The sequence below is a fragment of the Rhinatrema bivittatum genome, chromosome 7 (assembly GCF_901001135.1).
Source record: "Rhinatrema bivittatum chromosome 7, aRhiBiv1.1, whole genome shotgun sequence".
NCBI lineage: Eukaryota > Metazoa > Chordata > Amphibia > Gymnophiona > Rhinatrematidae > Rhinatrema > Rhinatrema bivittatum.
Genome location: NC_042621.1, coordinates 1,983,808 through 2,001,715, shown reverse-complemented (window position 1 = coordinate 2,001,715; position 17,908 = coordinate 1,983,808). Strand labels below are relative to the sequence as shown.

Below are 17,908 nucleotides of genomic sequence, written 5' to 3'. Positions count from 1 at the left end.
CATAGCTCGACCAACCCACAAACCAGCATCCCACTCCCTGGTCATCAGCTGCTGAAGCATGTGATGGACGGGAAAAACCCGGGTCGGCGTTCGTAATCCTGCCAGGACTGGATCCACAGAGTCCTGCGGCGGAGCATGCGGAGGGCTCCACCCCGAGCTCAGAAAGAACTGCCGGAATGAGAGGTTCTAATTCCTCTTTCTGGAACAGACGTACCCACCTGAGGGTCATCGCCATCCAAGGGGGGTCTGTTTCCCCGGCTCATCAGCCAAACCCTCCCCTGCAACTGCAGCTGCACTGCCCGGGACCACTGGAGCGGCTGAGCTTCCTGAAGCCACAGCGCCTTTCAACTTCACGACCCATAGAGACGTGGGTACATCCGTGCACTTGGCTACCTTGGGGGATGGTCCCTGCGCAGGTCTCATGGGCAAAGCACCACCTTGCGGAGACCTGGAAGCCAAAAATGCTTTATGAATAAGGAGGACAAAATCTAAAGAAAAAGAAACAGAATCCACATCCCGTCCCCCTGGGAAAACAGGATCCTCCTGCAAAAAATCCTGGTCCTGATCTAAAGCATCATCAGGACTAGCAGGGACCGGAGACCGTGCTGGGGGAAGCTCCCCCTCCCCCATAGCCTTTGCCTGAGCTGCAGAAAATGTGCTTAAGATGGCCGCCTTCCCTGCACTGAGGGAGAAAGAATCAGCCTGAAGCTCTCTCTGAGCAGATCGTTTTGAAGCCCCTCGAGGCTTGGTTACTGCTGCAAATCCTGTAAAATAATTGCCTTCCCCTCCAGGGAGGCAGCGGGAGCAAACAGCAACTCTAGAAAACTGCGTGGCTGGTTCTCCACATGCCACATGTACAGATGGCCGTGGCATCGTGTGTGTGTGTGGGGGGGGGGGGGGGGGGGGAACAACCTAAAAAACGCGGCGATTCCGATGGGGAGGGGTCCTGGATTGCAGTAGACCAAAAAAGAAAATATTTCAAAAATTTAGATTTTTTTTTTTTAATATAATGCTCAGGAACAGCACGAGGTAAGAGAGGGACTGGGCCACCAGTAATCTCTTCCCCTGCTCCTTACCTGTCTGAAGCCCCATGGGGTTACCAACCCCAGCTCCAATAACCTGCCATCAGAGAGGATGACCCCGCAGGATCTAACAACCTCCTGGGAGGACAGGGAACTCTGCAGAAGAACTTTTTTCTGTCTTCCTCTTTTTTTTTTTTTTTTTTTTTAAACTTGCTTGATTCACAACTTATAGCTAGTTCACTCTTAGTTACTTTTAAGGGATATCCTAAACCCCAGAAACAGGACAAGACTGCAGGTTTGCATGACCTCCATCTGCTGGAGACAGAGAAATACTGAAGGGATGCAGGAGGTACACCAGCTTTCAAGGTGCCTTTCAAGTTTTTCTCTGTCTCCACCTGCTGGAAGGGAGGCATAACCCATGGTCTGGACTGATCCGGGTACGTACAGGGAACCAGACTGAAGGGATTTGCACCTCCACCATCTGCTGGAGACAGAGAAATACTGACAGACTTTAGGTGCCACCTCAGGGTATAGGGCAGAGTCCATTCAAACTTCTCTGTCTCCATCTGCTGGAAGGGAGGCAAAACCTAGGAGTCTGGACTGATCCGGGTATGTACAGGGAAGATAAGAAACTCTCTTTTTTTTAAACAAAACTTTGCCACCCAAACACCAGACACTGAAGAGCCAGAAAGAAAGAAAAGACCCAAAGGGGATACTTTCCTGAGCGAGTCAGCAGCAGCTAAGAGGGGACCTCAGGGCACCGAGAGGGAGCCAGTCCCCTGGCTATCAAGGGCCCCGGGACTCACGGGCTAGCACAGGCAGGGGTATCCAACCCCTCCCCCCCCCCCCCCCCCGTTCGCCTGGCTCGACCCGAGGGATGGCCTGAAGCATGGAACCTGCCACCTTAGGGAGCACTTTCCAGTCTCCAACACCAAGCCAGTCAAGACTGCAGGAATGCATTTCTACCACCTGCTGGAGACCGAGAAATAATGAGGGACTGTAGGTTGTGCTCTGTTATGTAGCAGTGCCTCCTTCTGCTGGTAGGAATGCATAAACCCCACTTACCTGGACTGATCTGGGTATGTTCTGGAAAGAATCTTTTTCCAAAATTCAATTAAAAATATCTGTGGGAAAACTTCTTTCTCCAGATATGAGAAATATATTTTAAAGGGAACTATACACTTCTGTAAGAGACAATCCCTTTTGGGCTGGCCTGGTGGCTCAGCTGCCGTGCTGTACATTGCCACATAGAGGATCTGGATTAGATTCCCTTCTCAGGTCAGATCGTCTGTTTCCTGGTCTGCTGCGGAGGCAGTGTTCACAGTCCCTGGAGGGGAGGGAGTCCACTTCATCATGCAACGATGACACCTTGTGACTGAACTTAGAGCCCTGGTGTGTGACTCTCACCGCAATGACTCGCTAGGTGAGTTGAGGGGGCAGGGGGGGGGGGGGGACCCCTTGCATAGCCACAAATGAAAGCTCATGGTGCCATAACAGAGGCCGATTCCAACCCAACTGGAAGGACGAGGAAGCTACTGGCACAAAACATTTTTTTTTTAATTCCCATATATTTAACCATTTATGCTGCAAAGGGTAAGGTTTGTGGGATACACCTGCCCCCAAACACACACAGCCTAACATTCAGAAGATGCCAAAAAAAGTTGCAATTACTGCATGCATGATCTCCTTCAGCCACCAGGTGGCGCTCTTTGACAAAGCTAATTTCGGCTACCTCGGCTGTGGAGAGGCCTGGAAACCCTCAGTAAGCAGGAGCTGAAGAAGAGAAGTGGCCCTTTTACAGAGGGAGATACCGGGTCTGTCTGAAGGGTGATTTGTAAGAGAGGAAGGGAGCAGGGGATTCGATGGAAACAGAAGCAATTGACATCTAGGCTATGAAAGGCAGAAAGATAAAAGCTTCGGGCCATTTTACAAGTCCTGAAAAACTGCACTCACAGGTTCAACACCTTCCCATAATGTAACCTGATGGGAGTTCTCAACAAGTTTCTGCTGGTCAAATTCACAATTTTTTCTAAAGTATTTAGTTAACTTTATTTGATTCCTTCATTTATGCTCTGAACTTCAAGGAGACAGCTACAACCAGATTCTTGTGTAGAGCTAAGGAAAAAGTTTAATTTATCCTTATTTCAGAGGGCTTCTTGGTTATATTTTTCTGTGTTTTGTGTGGTGCTAGCCTTATAATCTCTATATTTTCCTAGATATTGATATTGCTGCATTAAATTGTTGTGTGTTTGTCTAAACAAACAAAAAAAAAAACCCACTAAAAAAAAGGGAGTGGGCTATTCAGCTTTGGGCAGGTAACTCATAGTGCATTGCAGGGGGTAATCAAGTCCTCAGTCTGCTTTGAACTTCAAGGAGGCGGCCATAACTACAGATTCTTGGGGAGAGCGGAGGAAAAAGCTTAGCTTAGCGAGCCAATCTGGGGGAGGGTCTGTTCAAAATCAATAGCAGATACAGTGTCCAGTGAACAGCCCTGGCCAAGTGTTAACTGTTTACTCTCTTCATCAACGGCAGGGGGTGGCAGAAAATGCGAATCAAACAGTTACCAACAAAGGCCCTGAACTTGGTGGTCGATGAAACAGATACATATGGGAAAATAAGTGTGGGAGCTTGCTGGGCAGACTGGATGGGCCGTTTGGTCTTTTTCTGCCTTCATTTCTATGTTGACTGAAAAATTAAACAAAAAACCAAAACAAAAAACCCCCAAAACTTTTCTCAAATACATCCACCAAATTATACAGGACAGCCAAGTATGGAGTTAATGATAACTACTGCATTTACCAAAAGCTTTCACTGTGCTAGCACAGCCTGCACTAGTCCAGGTTGTGCCCCACAATACTAATCTAAGCCAGGACTGATCATAATTACTGTCCATCCACTTTATAACACTATACAGTGCTTCAGCAGGAGACGGGGGCGGGTGGGGGAGAAATATAAGGTGTGGCAGGTGGACTGTGAGGCACAAGGTCAAAGCACTCACAACACGAATTACCCCCAGCTCTATCAATGGCCCAACTGAATTACATAAACTAAAGAATAATCAGCGTTAGTGCAAATACGATTGGCGGGAACTGAAAGATCCAGCTAACGTCCTCGCTAAAGGGTGCTAAATGCATGTTTACAGCTGGGGAGAGGGGAAGTGACCTGATATTACAGATGTTTCACCGCTGGCCACGCAGCTGGAATAACTATCAGTTATCACTAGACAGTGTCAGGAGGCCAGCCAGGTGGCTCGGCAGCAGTTGCGTGCGCTGCCATGCGGAAGGACCCAGGTGTGATTTCTGGGTCTACCTTTGCCTCCCCAGGCCAGCCAGGACTGGAGACGCTGAGGAGGCCCAGCCATAGCTCAATGGTGACACCTACTGGCTGTAAACAGGATGCCCATGTACCAGGCTCCAGGCCAAGAACTGTTCGTGAAATGGCTTGGTTATGGTTAGCTATAAAAATAGGGGGAAGGCTCCTGACCTGAAAGCCCAACAGAGGCTTGTTCTAAGTCAACTGGAGGCCTATCGAATCAGGAGGAAATAGTTGGGCCAAAAATGCAATGAAAAGAGCGTGAATTCAATGGAAAATACCGAAGTAACATCAGAAATTAGTCCATCTACAAATGCCTGGGAGGCTATTTAGCACCCTTTCTGTACCAGCCTATCACCACAATAACCCAGGGCAGAGAGAATGCAGTTTCTTACCAATATAGTAATAGGTGAAACACATGGTCATGAGGTTCTTGGCAGGACCGAAGTCGTCCATCTGGTGGCATCTGGAAGAAAAAGAAGAAACCATCCCTCGCAGTGAAATGAGAATTAGACCTGATCCAGAAGTAAAAGAGTCTGACAGGGATGCTTCACAGGTCATTAACTGGGGATGCTGCATGAATATGCTTGGCAATGCACAGGAAGTGCCTGCAGCTGTCCATAGAAGTCTACCCTGCATGGCAGCTCTCATGAAGCGGCTGTCCATCTTCCCCTAGTCCTAAACTGCTCAGAATGTAAAGGCATCGCCAACAACATATTACATGTAGCATCCACGGGCGCCACAAAGAAGCTTGGGTTTCAATATATCCAAAATGAATATACTTATATTGGAGTAGTGCAGGCAGATATCTTGTAGTCATTGTGGATATCCTGAGAACTAGGCCTGTCTGTAGCACTCAGGATCAGGAAGTACTTAGCCCAAGCACCCAGAAGCTTCGTCTGTACAGGTGCTTCATATGAAGCAATCCATGAGAGCTGACAGCCCGAGACCCTCTACACATCCTTACGGCTTTAGCATGGTCTGTGTGCCCCAAGCCCACATCATCTATTTATTTATTTATTTAACGGTTCTTTATATACCGCGGCACGTTAGCAACATCACCTCAGTTCACAGTGTAACATAAACATAGCAACAGGCTATACAATAAATTTCATATTCAACATAACATAGCAGCGAGGTTTTACTGTAAATTTCATGTCTAACAGGGATTGAGCTAACTGGAACTTTTAAAATAGGATGGGAGGGAGAGGTAACTAATCTACCAGTGTGGCAGGAAGAAAACTAAAGGAAAATTGGTTCTTACCTGCTAATTTGCATTCCTGTAATACCTCAGATCAGTGCATCCCTACCAGCACATGGAGGCAGAGAACAAAACTTTGAGGCACTGCTACATATCTAAGAGTGCCACCTGCAGTCCCTCAGTACTGACCTGTACCCAAGCCAGAGTAGACTCCATCCTCTTTACCAGGGCAAACAGGTAACTCAGGGTTGGAGCCCCCACTTTCTAGAAAGGAACCGATAACCGCTTAGTGATTCAACCTATTTACAATTTGCAGATACAATCTGAGAATAAAAAACAGGAAATTTGGTCTTTCGGCAGCAAGGAGATGGGTCTCTGGACTGACCTGTGATTTACAGGAATGAAAATTAGCAGGTAAGAACCAATTTTCCTTTCCTGTTCATACCCAGATCAGTCCAGACAAGTGGGATATACCCAAGCACCCCTAAATTGGGCAGGAACCTGAAAGACCCACACGCAATACACTTTCACCAAATGCGGCATCTTCCTGTGCCAGAACATCCAAACGCTAACGTCTGGTGAAAGTATGAAGGGAAGACCACGTCGCGGCTCTGCATATCTCCTGAGGCAAAACTGACCCAGGAAGTGAGCTTGCGCTCTAGTAGAATGCATGTGCAGACCTAATGGAGCTTCTCAACCCCTGTAAGCCAAACAAATGGTCTCTTTCAGCCACCGAGAAATCGTGGCTTTAGAAGCTTTGCCTCCTTTCTTTGCCCCGCTGAACAACACAAAGAGATGATCCGATCGCTGAAAACTGTTAGTGACCTTGAAATACAGTAACAGAACCTGGCACACACCCAAAAGATGAAGCTCCTTAGACTGTGGCAAATCCAGAGACCACTCCGGAAAGGCCGGCAGCTCCACATCTGATTGACATGAAAACGAGGACACCATCTTTGGTAAGAAGGAGGGAACTGTATGCAGCATAACCCTGTGATTGGAAATACACAAGAATAGGTCTCTGCAGGACAAAGCCTGAAGCTCTGAAATCTGTCTGGCTGAACAAATGGCCACCAGAAACATTGCCTTCAAGGTGAGGTTCTTTATCGATGCACCTGTAAAGGGCTCAAATGGGGGCCCACAGAGCACTCTCAAAACCAAATTAAGATTCTGATCTGGACTGGAGGACTCCAATCATGCACCAGAGGATACAAATGCTTAACGCCCTTCAGAAAATGAACATCATCAAGGTGAGAGGCTAAGGAGCTCCCACACATCTTGCCCCTAAGGCAACCCAAGGCTGACATCTGCATGCTGAGCGAACTGTAGGCCAACCCCTTTGATAAACCCTGTTGCAAAAAAGGGCAAAATGTGAGGAACTGGGGCGCTACCGAGCAGCGCAGCAAGATGGCCACCTGATTCAACTGCTCCACTTCACCCCTGATTCAATAAGGCATTTAAAGAAGTTGACTCAGCCTTCGACTTGTAAATTTGTTGGTTCAGTGTACCGGAATAACCCAGGATGGCGGCTCGCAAAAGAAATACAGACTTGAAGCATTTTTCTTTTAGTAAAATCGTGGGGGAGATCCCGCCCGACAGCGACAACCAGGCCGAGAAGCCTGTGGAACACGCGGATGAAACTGATGGAACTAGTACCGGACTTACGGCCACCTCTGATCATCTAGCCGCCGTTTCTCAACCGGACTTCCAGACCCGCAATGAAATTCGGAACTGGTTCATGGAACTGAGGGCCGATCTCAAATCTCATAAAGCTGAATTGTTGGCCTCCATGACAGCCATGCGAGAAGATCTTGATGCGATGGGACATTGGGTGGATGATCTCGACGTTCATGCGGTCAGCCAAGGTGCTATATTGGATTCGCTAACTAACCAAAATGCCAATCTGACTACTGAAATAGACTCACTGCCCAAAAAAGTCGAGGACCTTGAAAATCGCTCACGTCCAGCGAATCTGCACATCAGAGGGATATCGGAAACAGAGCAATATCAGGATTGCATGGCCACGGCTACGGCTCTGTGTAAGCACCTCTTATCTAGCAAAGGCATATCTCAGGAAGGAGATGGAGGGGAACCCACGATATATTTGGAACGCGCTCATCGGGCCTTGGGTCCAAGGAGGGATAATCAATCCCGAGACATTATCATCAAATTTCACCATTTTAAGATCAAGGAAGAAGTTCTCAAAATGGCAAGATCTACTCCTCACTGGAAATGGCAAGAACTTGACATATCCATTTACCACGATCTAGCGCCCACTACTCTGCAGAAACGATATCAGCTCAGGGAGGTGACTGCGGTGCTGCGATCTGAGGAAATTTGGTATTGATGGGCCTTCCCGTTTGCCCTCATTTTCCAGTGGAAGGGGGATCACCTATCGCATAAAATCACTGGCTGACGCTGTTGAAAGCTTTACACAAGTGGGGCTTGATATACCCTTTATAACACTGACTGGTCGGCCACAAGCCTCAGCAGCAGCGATGACTCCAAGATGGTGCCGACCCAGGCCGGGCCGCGGCAGACTGCGCAGACAACAATCTCAGACCGCTACTATGCCTGCAGACCAGGGATGAGGATCTCCACTGACAATAAATTGGGATATTATCTCCAGTGACTTCAAAATTAACCGACAGGAGGTTCTTTGGGTAACTTTCTGATTTTGGTTGGATCGCATTTAATACGGGCTGATTTGAAGCTTGCAGACTAATGCCATTTCATTTTGTTTATGAAAAGCTCTTGTAGGGAGGCGGAGGGGGTGTCTGATTAGGGGTCTATGTGTTGCACATCATGTACCCCCAGAACTGTGGTTCGCGAAGGTTCAGTGAACATCTAGATTATGGGGTCGGGAGTTTGACAGAGATCCTTTTGCTCTATCACTTGCAGGCTGATATATGCTATGGTGTTTGTTTTTTCCATTTCCATAGGTTACTCTTTGACCTGGGATCTTCTTTAATACTGCATGTGTCCATAATGTCTCAACTGACCTTTTCCAATTTCTACATTTCTCTTGGTTAAGATAGTATCACTTAATGTTAAGGGTCTTAACATGTATAGGAAACGCTTCCTTCTTAGGAAAGAGCTGTTACATCTCCAAGCAGACATAGCTTACATCCAAGAGACATAGTCATTTGCTAGGTTGTAAGGAATACCCACATGTGTTGTCAGCTGCCAGTGGGATTAAACATAAATATACAGGTACAGGGATTTTACTTTCCGCTCAACTGGTATTTGAATTATTATCCCATAATGAGGATGCTTCCGGCAGGTATTTACTGTTAAAAATATGAATTGGCACACAAGTTTATACTCTGGTGTCTCTTTATGCCCCTAATAGGGATCAGAGTGCTTTTTTGACAGAAGTGCAGACCCTTCTAATAACTCATGCGGAAGGATCACTTATCATTGGAGGGGATTCAAACTTAACCTTGGCTTGGATAATTCCAAACAACAGGTCCCTCCTATTCACACCCGTAGGAACCAACTAAAGGGACTCATGGACGATTGGCAGCTGGTAGGCGTTTGGAGGAACCGTAACCCCCACTCGCGCTCTTATACTTTTTACTCCTCGCCCCATGATAGCTATTCTCGTATAGACTATTTTCTGGTTGACGCATTATTATGTAATCAAGACCGCGGAACGGACATTGAACCGATTACCTGGTCTGATCGTGCACCTATTAGCTTAGATGTTACGCGGGGGACAGGGATGAAGGTGCTAGTTTTTGGAAACTGAATGAATATTTATTACAAGATACACTGTTTGCTCAGGCACTGGAATCTCAGCTCCAAGAATATTTTTCTTTCATTGCTAGCCCAGATGTGTCCCCCAGCACACTGTGGGACTGCTCCAAGGTGGTGGCAAGAGGCCTATTTATATCCAGGGCAACCACTTGTAAACGGCAGAGGTGTCAAGCTAGAAAGGATCTTTTAGGTCAAATAAGCCAGTTATCCAAAGAACACATGAAAACTCAATCTAAAAATTGTTATCAAAAGCTTTTGGCCCTTAAATTGGAACTTCATCAACTAGATAATAAACATTTACTTCATGCACTGGATGTTACTAAACAAATCTATTATGAGGGAGGAGACAAGGCGGGAAAGCTCTTGGCTCGGCAATTAAGAGCTAAAGTATCCCAAAATAATATCTCTAAAATTAAAGATGCCACGGGGACAGTTTTAACGGATTCCTCCGGGATTAGAGAAGCCTTTTCCGGTTTTTATAAAACGCTTTATAGTACGGAGGAATCCATTCAAAATGCGGATATAGACGATTATTTGAAAGATATTACACTACCTCGTTTCACTAGAGAGCAACAACAGACTCTGGACGCCCCTATCATGGTGGATGAGATAGAGACGTTATCAAATCACTCTAATTAGGTAAATCCCCTGGCCTTGATGGCCTATCCGGCGCATATTATAAAAAGTGTGTAAACACAATAGCGGAACCTCTAGCTAGGTATTTCAACAATCTTCGGGTGGATGGGACTATAGGCCATCAAGCCAATGTAGCAGGAATCACTGTGCTCGCCAAACCGGGAAAGGACCCTACACAATGCAGCTCCTATAGACCTATCTCACTCATAAATGTGGATCTTAAGATCCTAGCAAGACTGCTAGCCCTTAGGCTTAATAAAATCCTTCCTGGTCTCGTGCACAATGATCAGGTCGGGTTTGTCCCACAGCGCATGGCTGCAGACAATATTCGAAAAGTTATTGATTTAACGTGGTGGGTGCGAGAGACAGGGGAGCCAGCAGTACTGCTGTCTATCGATGCTGAAAAAGCATTCGATTTAGCCAACTGGCAGTTTCTATTTCACACTTTGCAAAAACTGGAATTTAGGCCCTTCTTTCTTAAATGGATTCAAAAACTATATGACCATCCTCAAGCTAGAGTAAAAGTTATAATGGATATGGGCAAGCTTTTGATATAAGCAGAGGGACTCGACAGGGATGCCCCATATCCCCGCTTCTATTTGCCCTCTATTTGGAGCCCCTTACGACCAGAATTCGCAACACCGATGACCGTGATAGGCAGTATAAGCTCTCATTATTTGCAGACAATGTTCTTATGATTTTAACTGATCCCGTACAATCTTTACAGGGTGTGATGAAAGAATTGTCGTGCTTTAGTAAAGTGGCAGGCCTTTGGGTCAACTTGGAAAAATCAGAGTTACTTAACATCAACCTACCACCCCTGGATGTGCAGACTATAGGACGGAAGTTCCCATTTAGGTGGGCCAAAAATTATATTAAATATTTGGGTATCCTACTTTCTGCCAATTTAACTAAGCTGTTCTCCCTCAATTATAAACTTTTGATTGATAAAATGACCATTGATCTTAACAGATGATATAAGAATGTGTTTTCCTGGCTTGGGAGGATTGCCATAACTAAAATGACAGTTTTACCAAAATTCCTTTATCTATTTTCATCCTTACCGGTCTATATCCCCTCTACCATACTTCGTAACTGGCAGAAAAAGATTTTCGACTTTATATGGAGGAGACGGCCCCCCCTGAGAGGCCAGATCAGTACTTTATCTACCAAAGTTGCAGGGAGGCATGGCTGTTCCAAACTCATCTTGGTACTACAGTGCGTCCCAATTGAAGGCAATACTAGATTTTCACCGACAGGTAGCACCTAAACAATGGGTGCATATTGAGCAAGCTATAGTAGGCCCCATGGAGTTGACTGCTCTACTGTGACAGCCCAGAAACACTTGGCGCCCAATTAAAGGTAACCCTTGGTCACTGGGACTCACTCTACAAATTTGGAAACAAACAAAAATTGGTCGGCTCTCACATTACTTTTATAAAACTTCCCTTATGAACAATGTACGGCTATCTATTTTGGCTATCAATCCAAACGTATGCAATTTTGGAGGGAAAAGGGTATAACCACTGTAGGCAACCTGCTCCAACAAGGCACTCTCCTTTCTAGAGAGCAGTTATTTGATCTATTTCATTTGTATTACCGGGACTTTTTGATATACGAGCAAGTCTCACATTTTGTCCGTAGTATTCAACACTCTAATTCTCTAAGGCCGGGAAGGACGCTATTGGAATCCTACCTTATTAAAAGTGATGCTCATAAGGGAACCATTTTCAAACTTTATCAATTATTTTGCTGCCCCACTCGGTGACCTGCAAGTATACTGTCCAATGGGCAGCCAACCTTGGTAAACCACTGGGAGCACAAGACTGGGGGGGAAATAATCTCTTCAGACAGTGTTCCATCTCGGCTAGGTTGGCAAGAGAACTGCTACAAAATGATTTACAGGTGGTACCTTACCCCAGCTAAACTCCACAGGTTTTACCCCCATATCCCAGATTCATGTTGGCGAGACTGCGAGGCAAGTGGTACCTAAATGCACATCTGGTGGGATTGTTCCCGAATTGCGCCTTTTTGGGAAGAGATATTTCAATAGGCAAGTACTCTAATAGGCGTTTCGATTGCTCCTTCCCCCACTATGGCCTTTTGCATGTCTTTCCCGAGACTATGGATAAATTGCATAAGAAGCTGTGTATCCACTTGTTCATAGCTGCCCGTAGTTTGTTGGCACTTAAATGGAAATCGGCCCAACTGCCTCTGGTTAAAGATGTTATTGTAAGACTGCACTCATATTATCATTTAGCGTCTCTAACCGCTGTAAAACATTACAGACTTGCTTCCTTCCAGAAAATCTGGCAGCCTTTTACAGCCTATATTACACAATTGTAATTCCTATTTCTAATGCTTCAAGGACACAGGTATTATATATCCTGGGACTCAAGCGTTTCCTGATGACTCTGGCTCTTAGGGCGACGCACCTTGCGCTTCAATGACACTGTGGTATTCATGGAATGTTTTAATTGTCTGATACCTGCAATGCTTTGTTTAACTACTCAGTTGTTTGTTTGTTTTCTTTTTGCTGATCTCTGTAGTACCGGAGGGAGGGGGGGGGGGGGGGGAACGGACAACATGGGGGTAATTACCGAATTGTATATTATACGTTATGTTGCATCTTGTTTGTATTAAAACTTCAATAAATAAATAAAAACTTAAATTAAAAAAAAAAATTGTGAAGAATTTCCACACCTAGTGGATCCAGCCACTGCTCCAAACACAAAGACTCAAAGACTTTCCAGACCCTGACATGCGCCAGAGAAGTAGAAGGCCTTCTAGCCTGGAGCAAGGTAGAATTAACTGGCACCGAATTTGCTTTTAGTCGCAATTGCTGCCTCTCAAAAGCCAAGTTATGAGACAAAAATGATCTTCCCGATCCGAGAATATGGGCCCTTGTCGAAGAACCCCTAGCCGAACAGCCAATCTGAGAGACCTGTCCATCACGAGATACACCAGATCCGCGAACCACGGCCAACGCAGCCACTTCGGTGCCAGCAGTAACACCCTCCCCGAGTGAGTCTCTAGAACCGCAAGATGTGTCTGACGAGAGGCCAGGGAGGAAACACGTAAAGCAGGATTCCCCTCAGCCATGGGTAAACTAGCGTATCTATTCCCTCCAACCCGACTTCTCGTCTGTGACTGAAGAATCGGGCTGCTTAGGCATTGCCTCGTGTTGCCATGAGGTTCCCTTGGGGATCGCCCCACCTGTCACAAATGAGAACCCAGGCTTCTGGGACAACTCCCATTCCTCCGAATCTAATTGCTGCCTGCTGAGGAAGTCTACTTGCACGTTGTCCACTCCCATGACGTGAGAAGCTGTTATTCCCTCAAGGAAATGTTCATCCCACGTAAAGAGTTGCTGGGCCTCCAGAGCTACCGCATGACTCTTCGTCCTTCCTTGATGATTGATGATCACCACCGTTGTCGCATTGTCGGAAAAGACTCTCACCATCCGACCCTTGATCAATGGCAGGAACACCTCCAAGGTTCTGCGGACTGCCCTTGTTTCTAGGCGATTAATCAACCAGGCTGCCTCTGCCAGCGTCCAAAGAGTTAGGTCATCTGCCCCCGACCCTTGAGGATGGCATCTGTAGTCACCACTACCCAGTCTGGAGTCACCAGATCCACTCCCTTCTCCAAGTTGTGGCGTGAAAACCACCACGAGAGACTGGACTTGGATTTCCCCCTGTAGCGGTAAAGGCATTTGATACTGTTCTGACAACGGATTCCACCTGGTCAAGAGTGCCTTCTGTAAGGGCTGCATGTGAACAAAGGAGCATAGCACCAGATCCAACGTGGACGTCATGGAACTCAGAACTTGCAAATAGTCACATACTTTGGGTATCAGCAGTCATAACAGCGCATCACTTGTATCTGTAACTTAGTCACCCTGTCTGCGGTCAGGAACACCCTGCCCTTCTGAGTATCGAAAAGCACCCCCAGAGATTCTAGGAATTGGATGCAATCTATCCATAACCCCGCTGCACTGACAGACTGTACCCCTCCTCCATCTTTGCTCAGATGAGCCAGACATCCAGATATAGGTAAACCAGAATCCCCTCTCATCTCAGGGCTGCCACCACTACCACCATCACCTTTGTGAAGGTTTGTGGCATTGTGGCCAGCCCGAATGAAAGTGCTTTGAACTGAAAATACTGTCCCAACACCATGAACCTCAGAAACTTCTGATGATCCACCTGAATAGGAATAAGCAGGTAGGCCTTCTCAAATATCCGCTTTAACTGCATTTCCAGTCTACGATCCTGAACATCTTTCAGGGCAGCTGCCGGCTGATCCCGCCACTGGAATAGTTGTCTTCTTGGTCACGGCAGAGACTGTTGCATCCACCTTCAGCAACTTCAACTGGTCTAAGGTCTCCTCCATCAAAGGGTATAGCTTAGTCATTGCCCTGCTATCCTTAAGGCCTGCCTCCAGGGAATCCCATTCCCGGTTAACCAATTTTTGAATCTTCTTAGACAATGGGAAGGCTCTAGGAGGCCCCCTCAATCCATCTGACTCCTCTTGAATGACTTTTATGCCCAATTCCTTCAAAACCTGAGGAGTCAGAGGAGCAGCTCCTCTTTCCTAAACAAGCGGACGACTCTTGGGTCATCTCTTCCTGCCACCAGCATCTCATTCGGATCAGGGTGATCCTTGTTTGCATCTGGATCAGCATCCAGATCCACATCAGGATCCAGCCCACTGGGATCACCCCCTCTAGGGGCACTTGCAGGATCTTCCTGTGGATCATCCGAGTCTTCCAAATCTCTTGAATCACCCTCAGTTCCTGTATCATGCCCCAGACCCAGTCATCTGAGCAAACCGCCAGAACCTCCTGATGAGACCTCCCTCGGTCTCTTGGATGGACAATAAGGCTGTTGCTTCCTGGGTCACTTCCCTCCTGCACCCTTTCTTGCCAGAAAGGTCTCATGCAGAAGTAGAACAAAATCCAGTGAAAACTCCTTTGGATCCTCGGTGTCATCACAGAGCCCGCTCCCATCTGTCTCTCCTCCCTGCTAAGGTCTTGTGCTGCTGGCAGCCCCATGGGAGAGAGCCGGAGGAGAACCCCTGGAACTCGCAGCCTTCTGCCTGAGATCCTACGGTGTTATGGCTGCCCCTTCCTTTCAGTGCTCCCAGGACCTCTGCTGTGGGCCCCGAAGATCTGGTGGCCTTCTTGTCAGGGACTGCATCAGCAGAGGCTCCCTCTCCCCCTCTGGCACAGCTGGAGCACAGGGACGACTAATTCAGCCGCACGGACCACAACCTACATACCTTGCAGACTGCCGTGCGCTGCTTCGGTGCCATTTCATGCAGGAGAGAAGTGGAGGCCTAGCGGAAAAACCTGCCCAGGCGCTTGCACACAGGCCGTGCACATGGTCTACCCTCTGAGCAGCAGGCCTACACAGGCCTGAGGAGCGCATGGTGAAAAACCAGGCTCAGCAACCTGCCTGTCAGCACCTTGGATCCCCTGGCAGCCACAGCAGCTCAACTTATCCTTCCTTTCGGCACAGACATCTCCCGCTGAAGAAAGACACCCCCGCCACCAAGCCATCCTGACTGAAGCACCTGTTTCTTTGCATCTACTTTTTTTTTTTTTCAAAAAAATAAACTCAAAGAAACAGAAATACTTCCCTGCCAGGAGGAAGGCGGCTTGAAGGAGACCTCGGAGGCAATGAGGGAGCCAGTCCCCTGGCTATCAGTCCCTCCCGGAAGTAGTGGGCTAAAGCCAGACAGGGATAGCCAAGCCCCCGCCTGCCTGGCTCCAACTGAGGGATGGTCCACAAAGAAACCTAACACCTCAGGGAGCATTGCTTCAAATTCTGTCTTCGCTCCTTTCGCTTTTCTTAACAGACTGCAGGTTTGTACCTCCACCATCTGCTGGAGACAGAGAAATACTGACGGACTGCAGGTGGCACTCTCTGTTATGTAGCAGTGCCTTAACGTTTTGCGCTCTGCTTCCATCTGCTGGTAGGGATGCAAAACCCACTTGTCTGGACTGATTTGGGTATGAACAGGAAAAATGTAGAGATTTGGGAAGGGCAGACAGCAGCTGTCTTAGCAGGAAAAGAAACAGGAATTAAGTACTTCTACAGCTTTGCTGGATGGCAGGAAGCTAAGGGGCATGGCAGAGAGGTAACACACTCGTGGACATCTGTATTAGTTGGCTTTATCGCTGCAGTTCAGATAATAAGCCTCATTCCAGTACGTGCACTGTAAGAGGGCTGAACAGCAGAAAAACCTGATGAAAGAACAAGCCCTGGAAACAGTGTCAATTTAGCTTCCTGAAAGCTGTTCAGTAATGAGCGACAAACTCCACAATCACAAATCTCCCTTTATTATCAAGTTCTGGGACGGCCCTGGAGTTTCTTCCTTGGTTTCTGGGAAAGGCATCAGGGCACAAAGAAAAGAAGCAGCAGAGAGCAGATTGCCAGATCCTAGGAATGGTGCAGCTGCGTGGCCCAGTGCAGACACACACCTCATCCCCATAAGGGGATTATTCGCTGACCCAGAGAACAGATAGGAAGGACAGGGTGGCCCAGAGCAGGGGCTTTGCAAAGTCCCTCAGACTGACAGAGTCGGGAACCTTACAGACCTGTTTTTGGGCCTGCTGTTTTTCCTTTATTGCTTGCCCCAAATAGCTACTGCAGACAGCTTCTTTCATACCCCCTTCTCAAGCCTCCATCAGTGACTTGGAAAGGACAGAGAATAGTGCATTCAATACTTACTCAAAGAGAACCACAGCAAAGGACTGCACCAGCCGGTAGAAGGTCTGCTCAGACACACATTTGGAGTTGCAGCGCTGCAAACAACAGCAGCAGTGTTAGCGCTATAGTGTGACACTGATACCAGGGTACAAATTATATTACAATGATAGGATGGATCAAATTGGTGGAGGGGTGGCACTATATGTGAAAGAGAGCATAGAGTCAAACAGGTTAAAAGTTCTGCAGGAAACAAAATGCAATGTTGGATCTTTATGGATAGAAATTCTACGTGAAAAGGGGAATAAAATAGTAATGGGGGTGTATTACCATCCACCTGGCCAGAATCAAAAAATAGACAATGAAATGCTAAATGAAATTAAGGAAGCTAACAGCTTCCTTAATTTCATTTAGCATTTCATTGTCTATTTAGCATTTAGGTTTCATTGTCTATTTACAGCACATTTAGAATGGGTGATTTCAATTACCCCAGTATTAACTGGGTGAATGTTACATCAGGACATGCTAGAAAAGTAAAAGTCCTAGATGAAATAAATGACTGCTTCATGGAGCAGCTGGTACAAGAATCAACAAGAGGGAAAACTATTTTAGACCTAGTCCTTAGTGGAACACGGGATTTGGTGCACAAGGTGACAGTGTTGGAGCCACTTGGCAATAATAATCACAACATGATCAAATTTGACTTAATAACTGGAGGGAGCGCAAAAATGTTTTTACTATGACAGCATTTAACTTTCAAAAAGGAAACTATGATAAAATGAGTAAAATGATTAGCAAGAAACTGAAAGCAGCAACTGCAAAGGTTCAGAGTTTAGATCAGGCATGCATGTTGTTTAAAAATACCATCTTGGAAGCCCAAAACAGATATATTCCATGCATTAGAAAAGTGAAAGGAAGTCTATATGACTACCAGCATGGTTAAAAGGTGAGATATGAGAGAGGCTATAATATCTAAAAGAACATCTTTCAAGAAATGAAAAAGGGAACCGAAAGAAGAAAACAGCATAAGCACTGGCAAGTCAGAAACAAAGCATTGATAAGGAAAGCAAAGAGAGAATTTGAAAAGAAGCTTTGTGGAAGCAAAAACGCATAATAAAAACTTTTTCAGGTACATTCAAGGTAAAACGTCTGTGAGGGAGTCAGTTGGACCATTAGATGATCAAGGGGTTAAAGAGGCACTTAGGGATGACAAAGCCATAACAGAGAGGCTAAATGAAGTCTTTGCTTTGGTATTCACTGAGGAA

The 17,908-nt window shown here is 46.6% G+C and overlaps 1 protein-coding gene across 4 annotated transcripts in view; it reads right to left on the bottom strand.

Annotated features, from left to right (window-relative positions):
- KIAA0513 (KIAA0513 ortholog) overlaps positions 1-17,908 on the bottom strand; it is a 163,819-nt gene that overhangs the window by 58,911 nt on the left and 87,000 nt on the right. For all 4 annotated transcript variants that reach the window (XM_029608044.1, XM_029608043.1, XM_029608042.1 and 1 more), the window contains 2 exons: positions 16,668-16,741; positions 4,730-4,800 (listed from right to left, as the gene is read on the bottom strand). In XM_029608044.1, the coding sequence (XP_029463904.1) occupies positions 4,730-4,800; positions 16,668-16,741 (145 nt within the window). The remainder of the gene's footprint in view (positions 1-4,729; positions 4,801-16,667; positions 16,742-17,908) is intronic.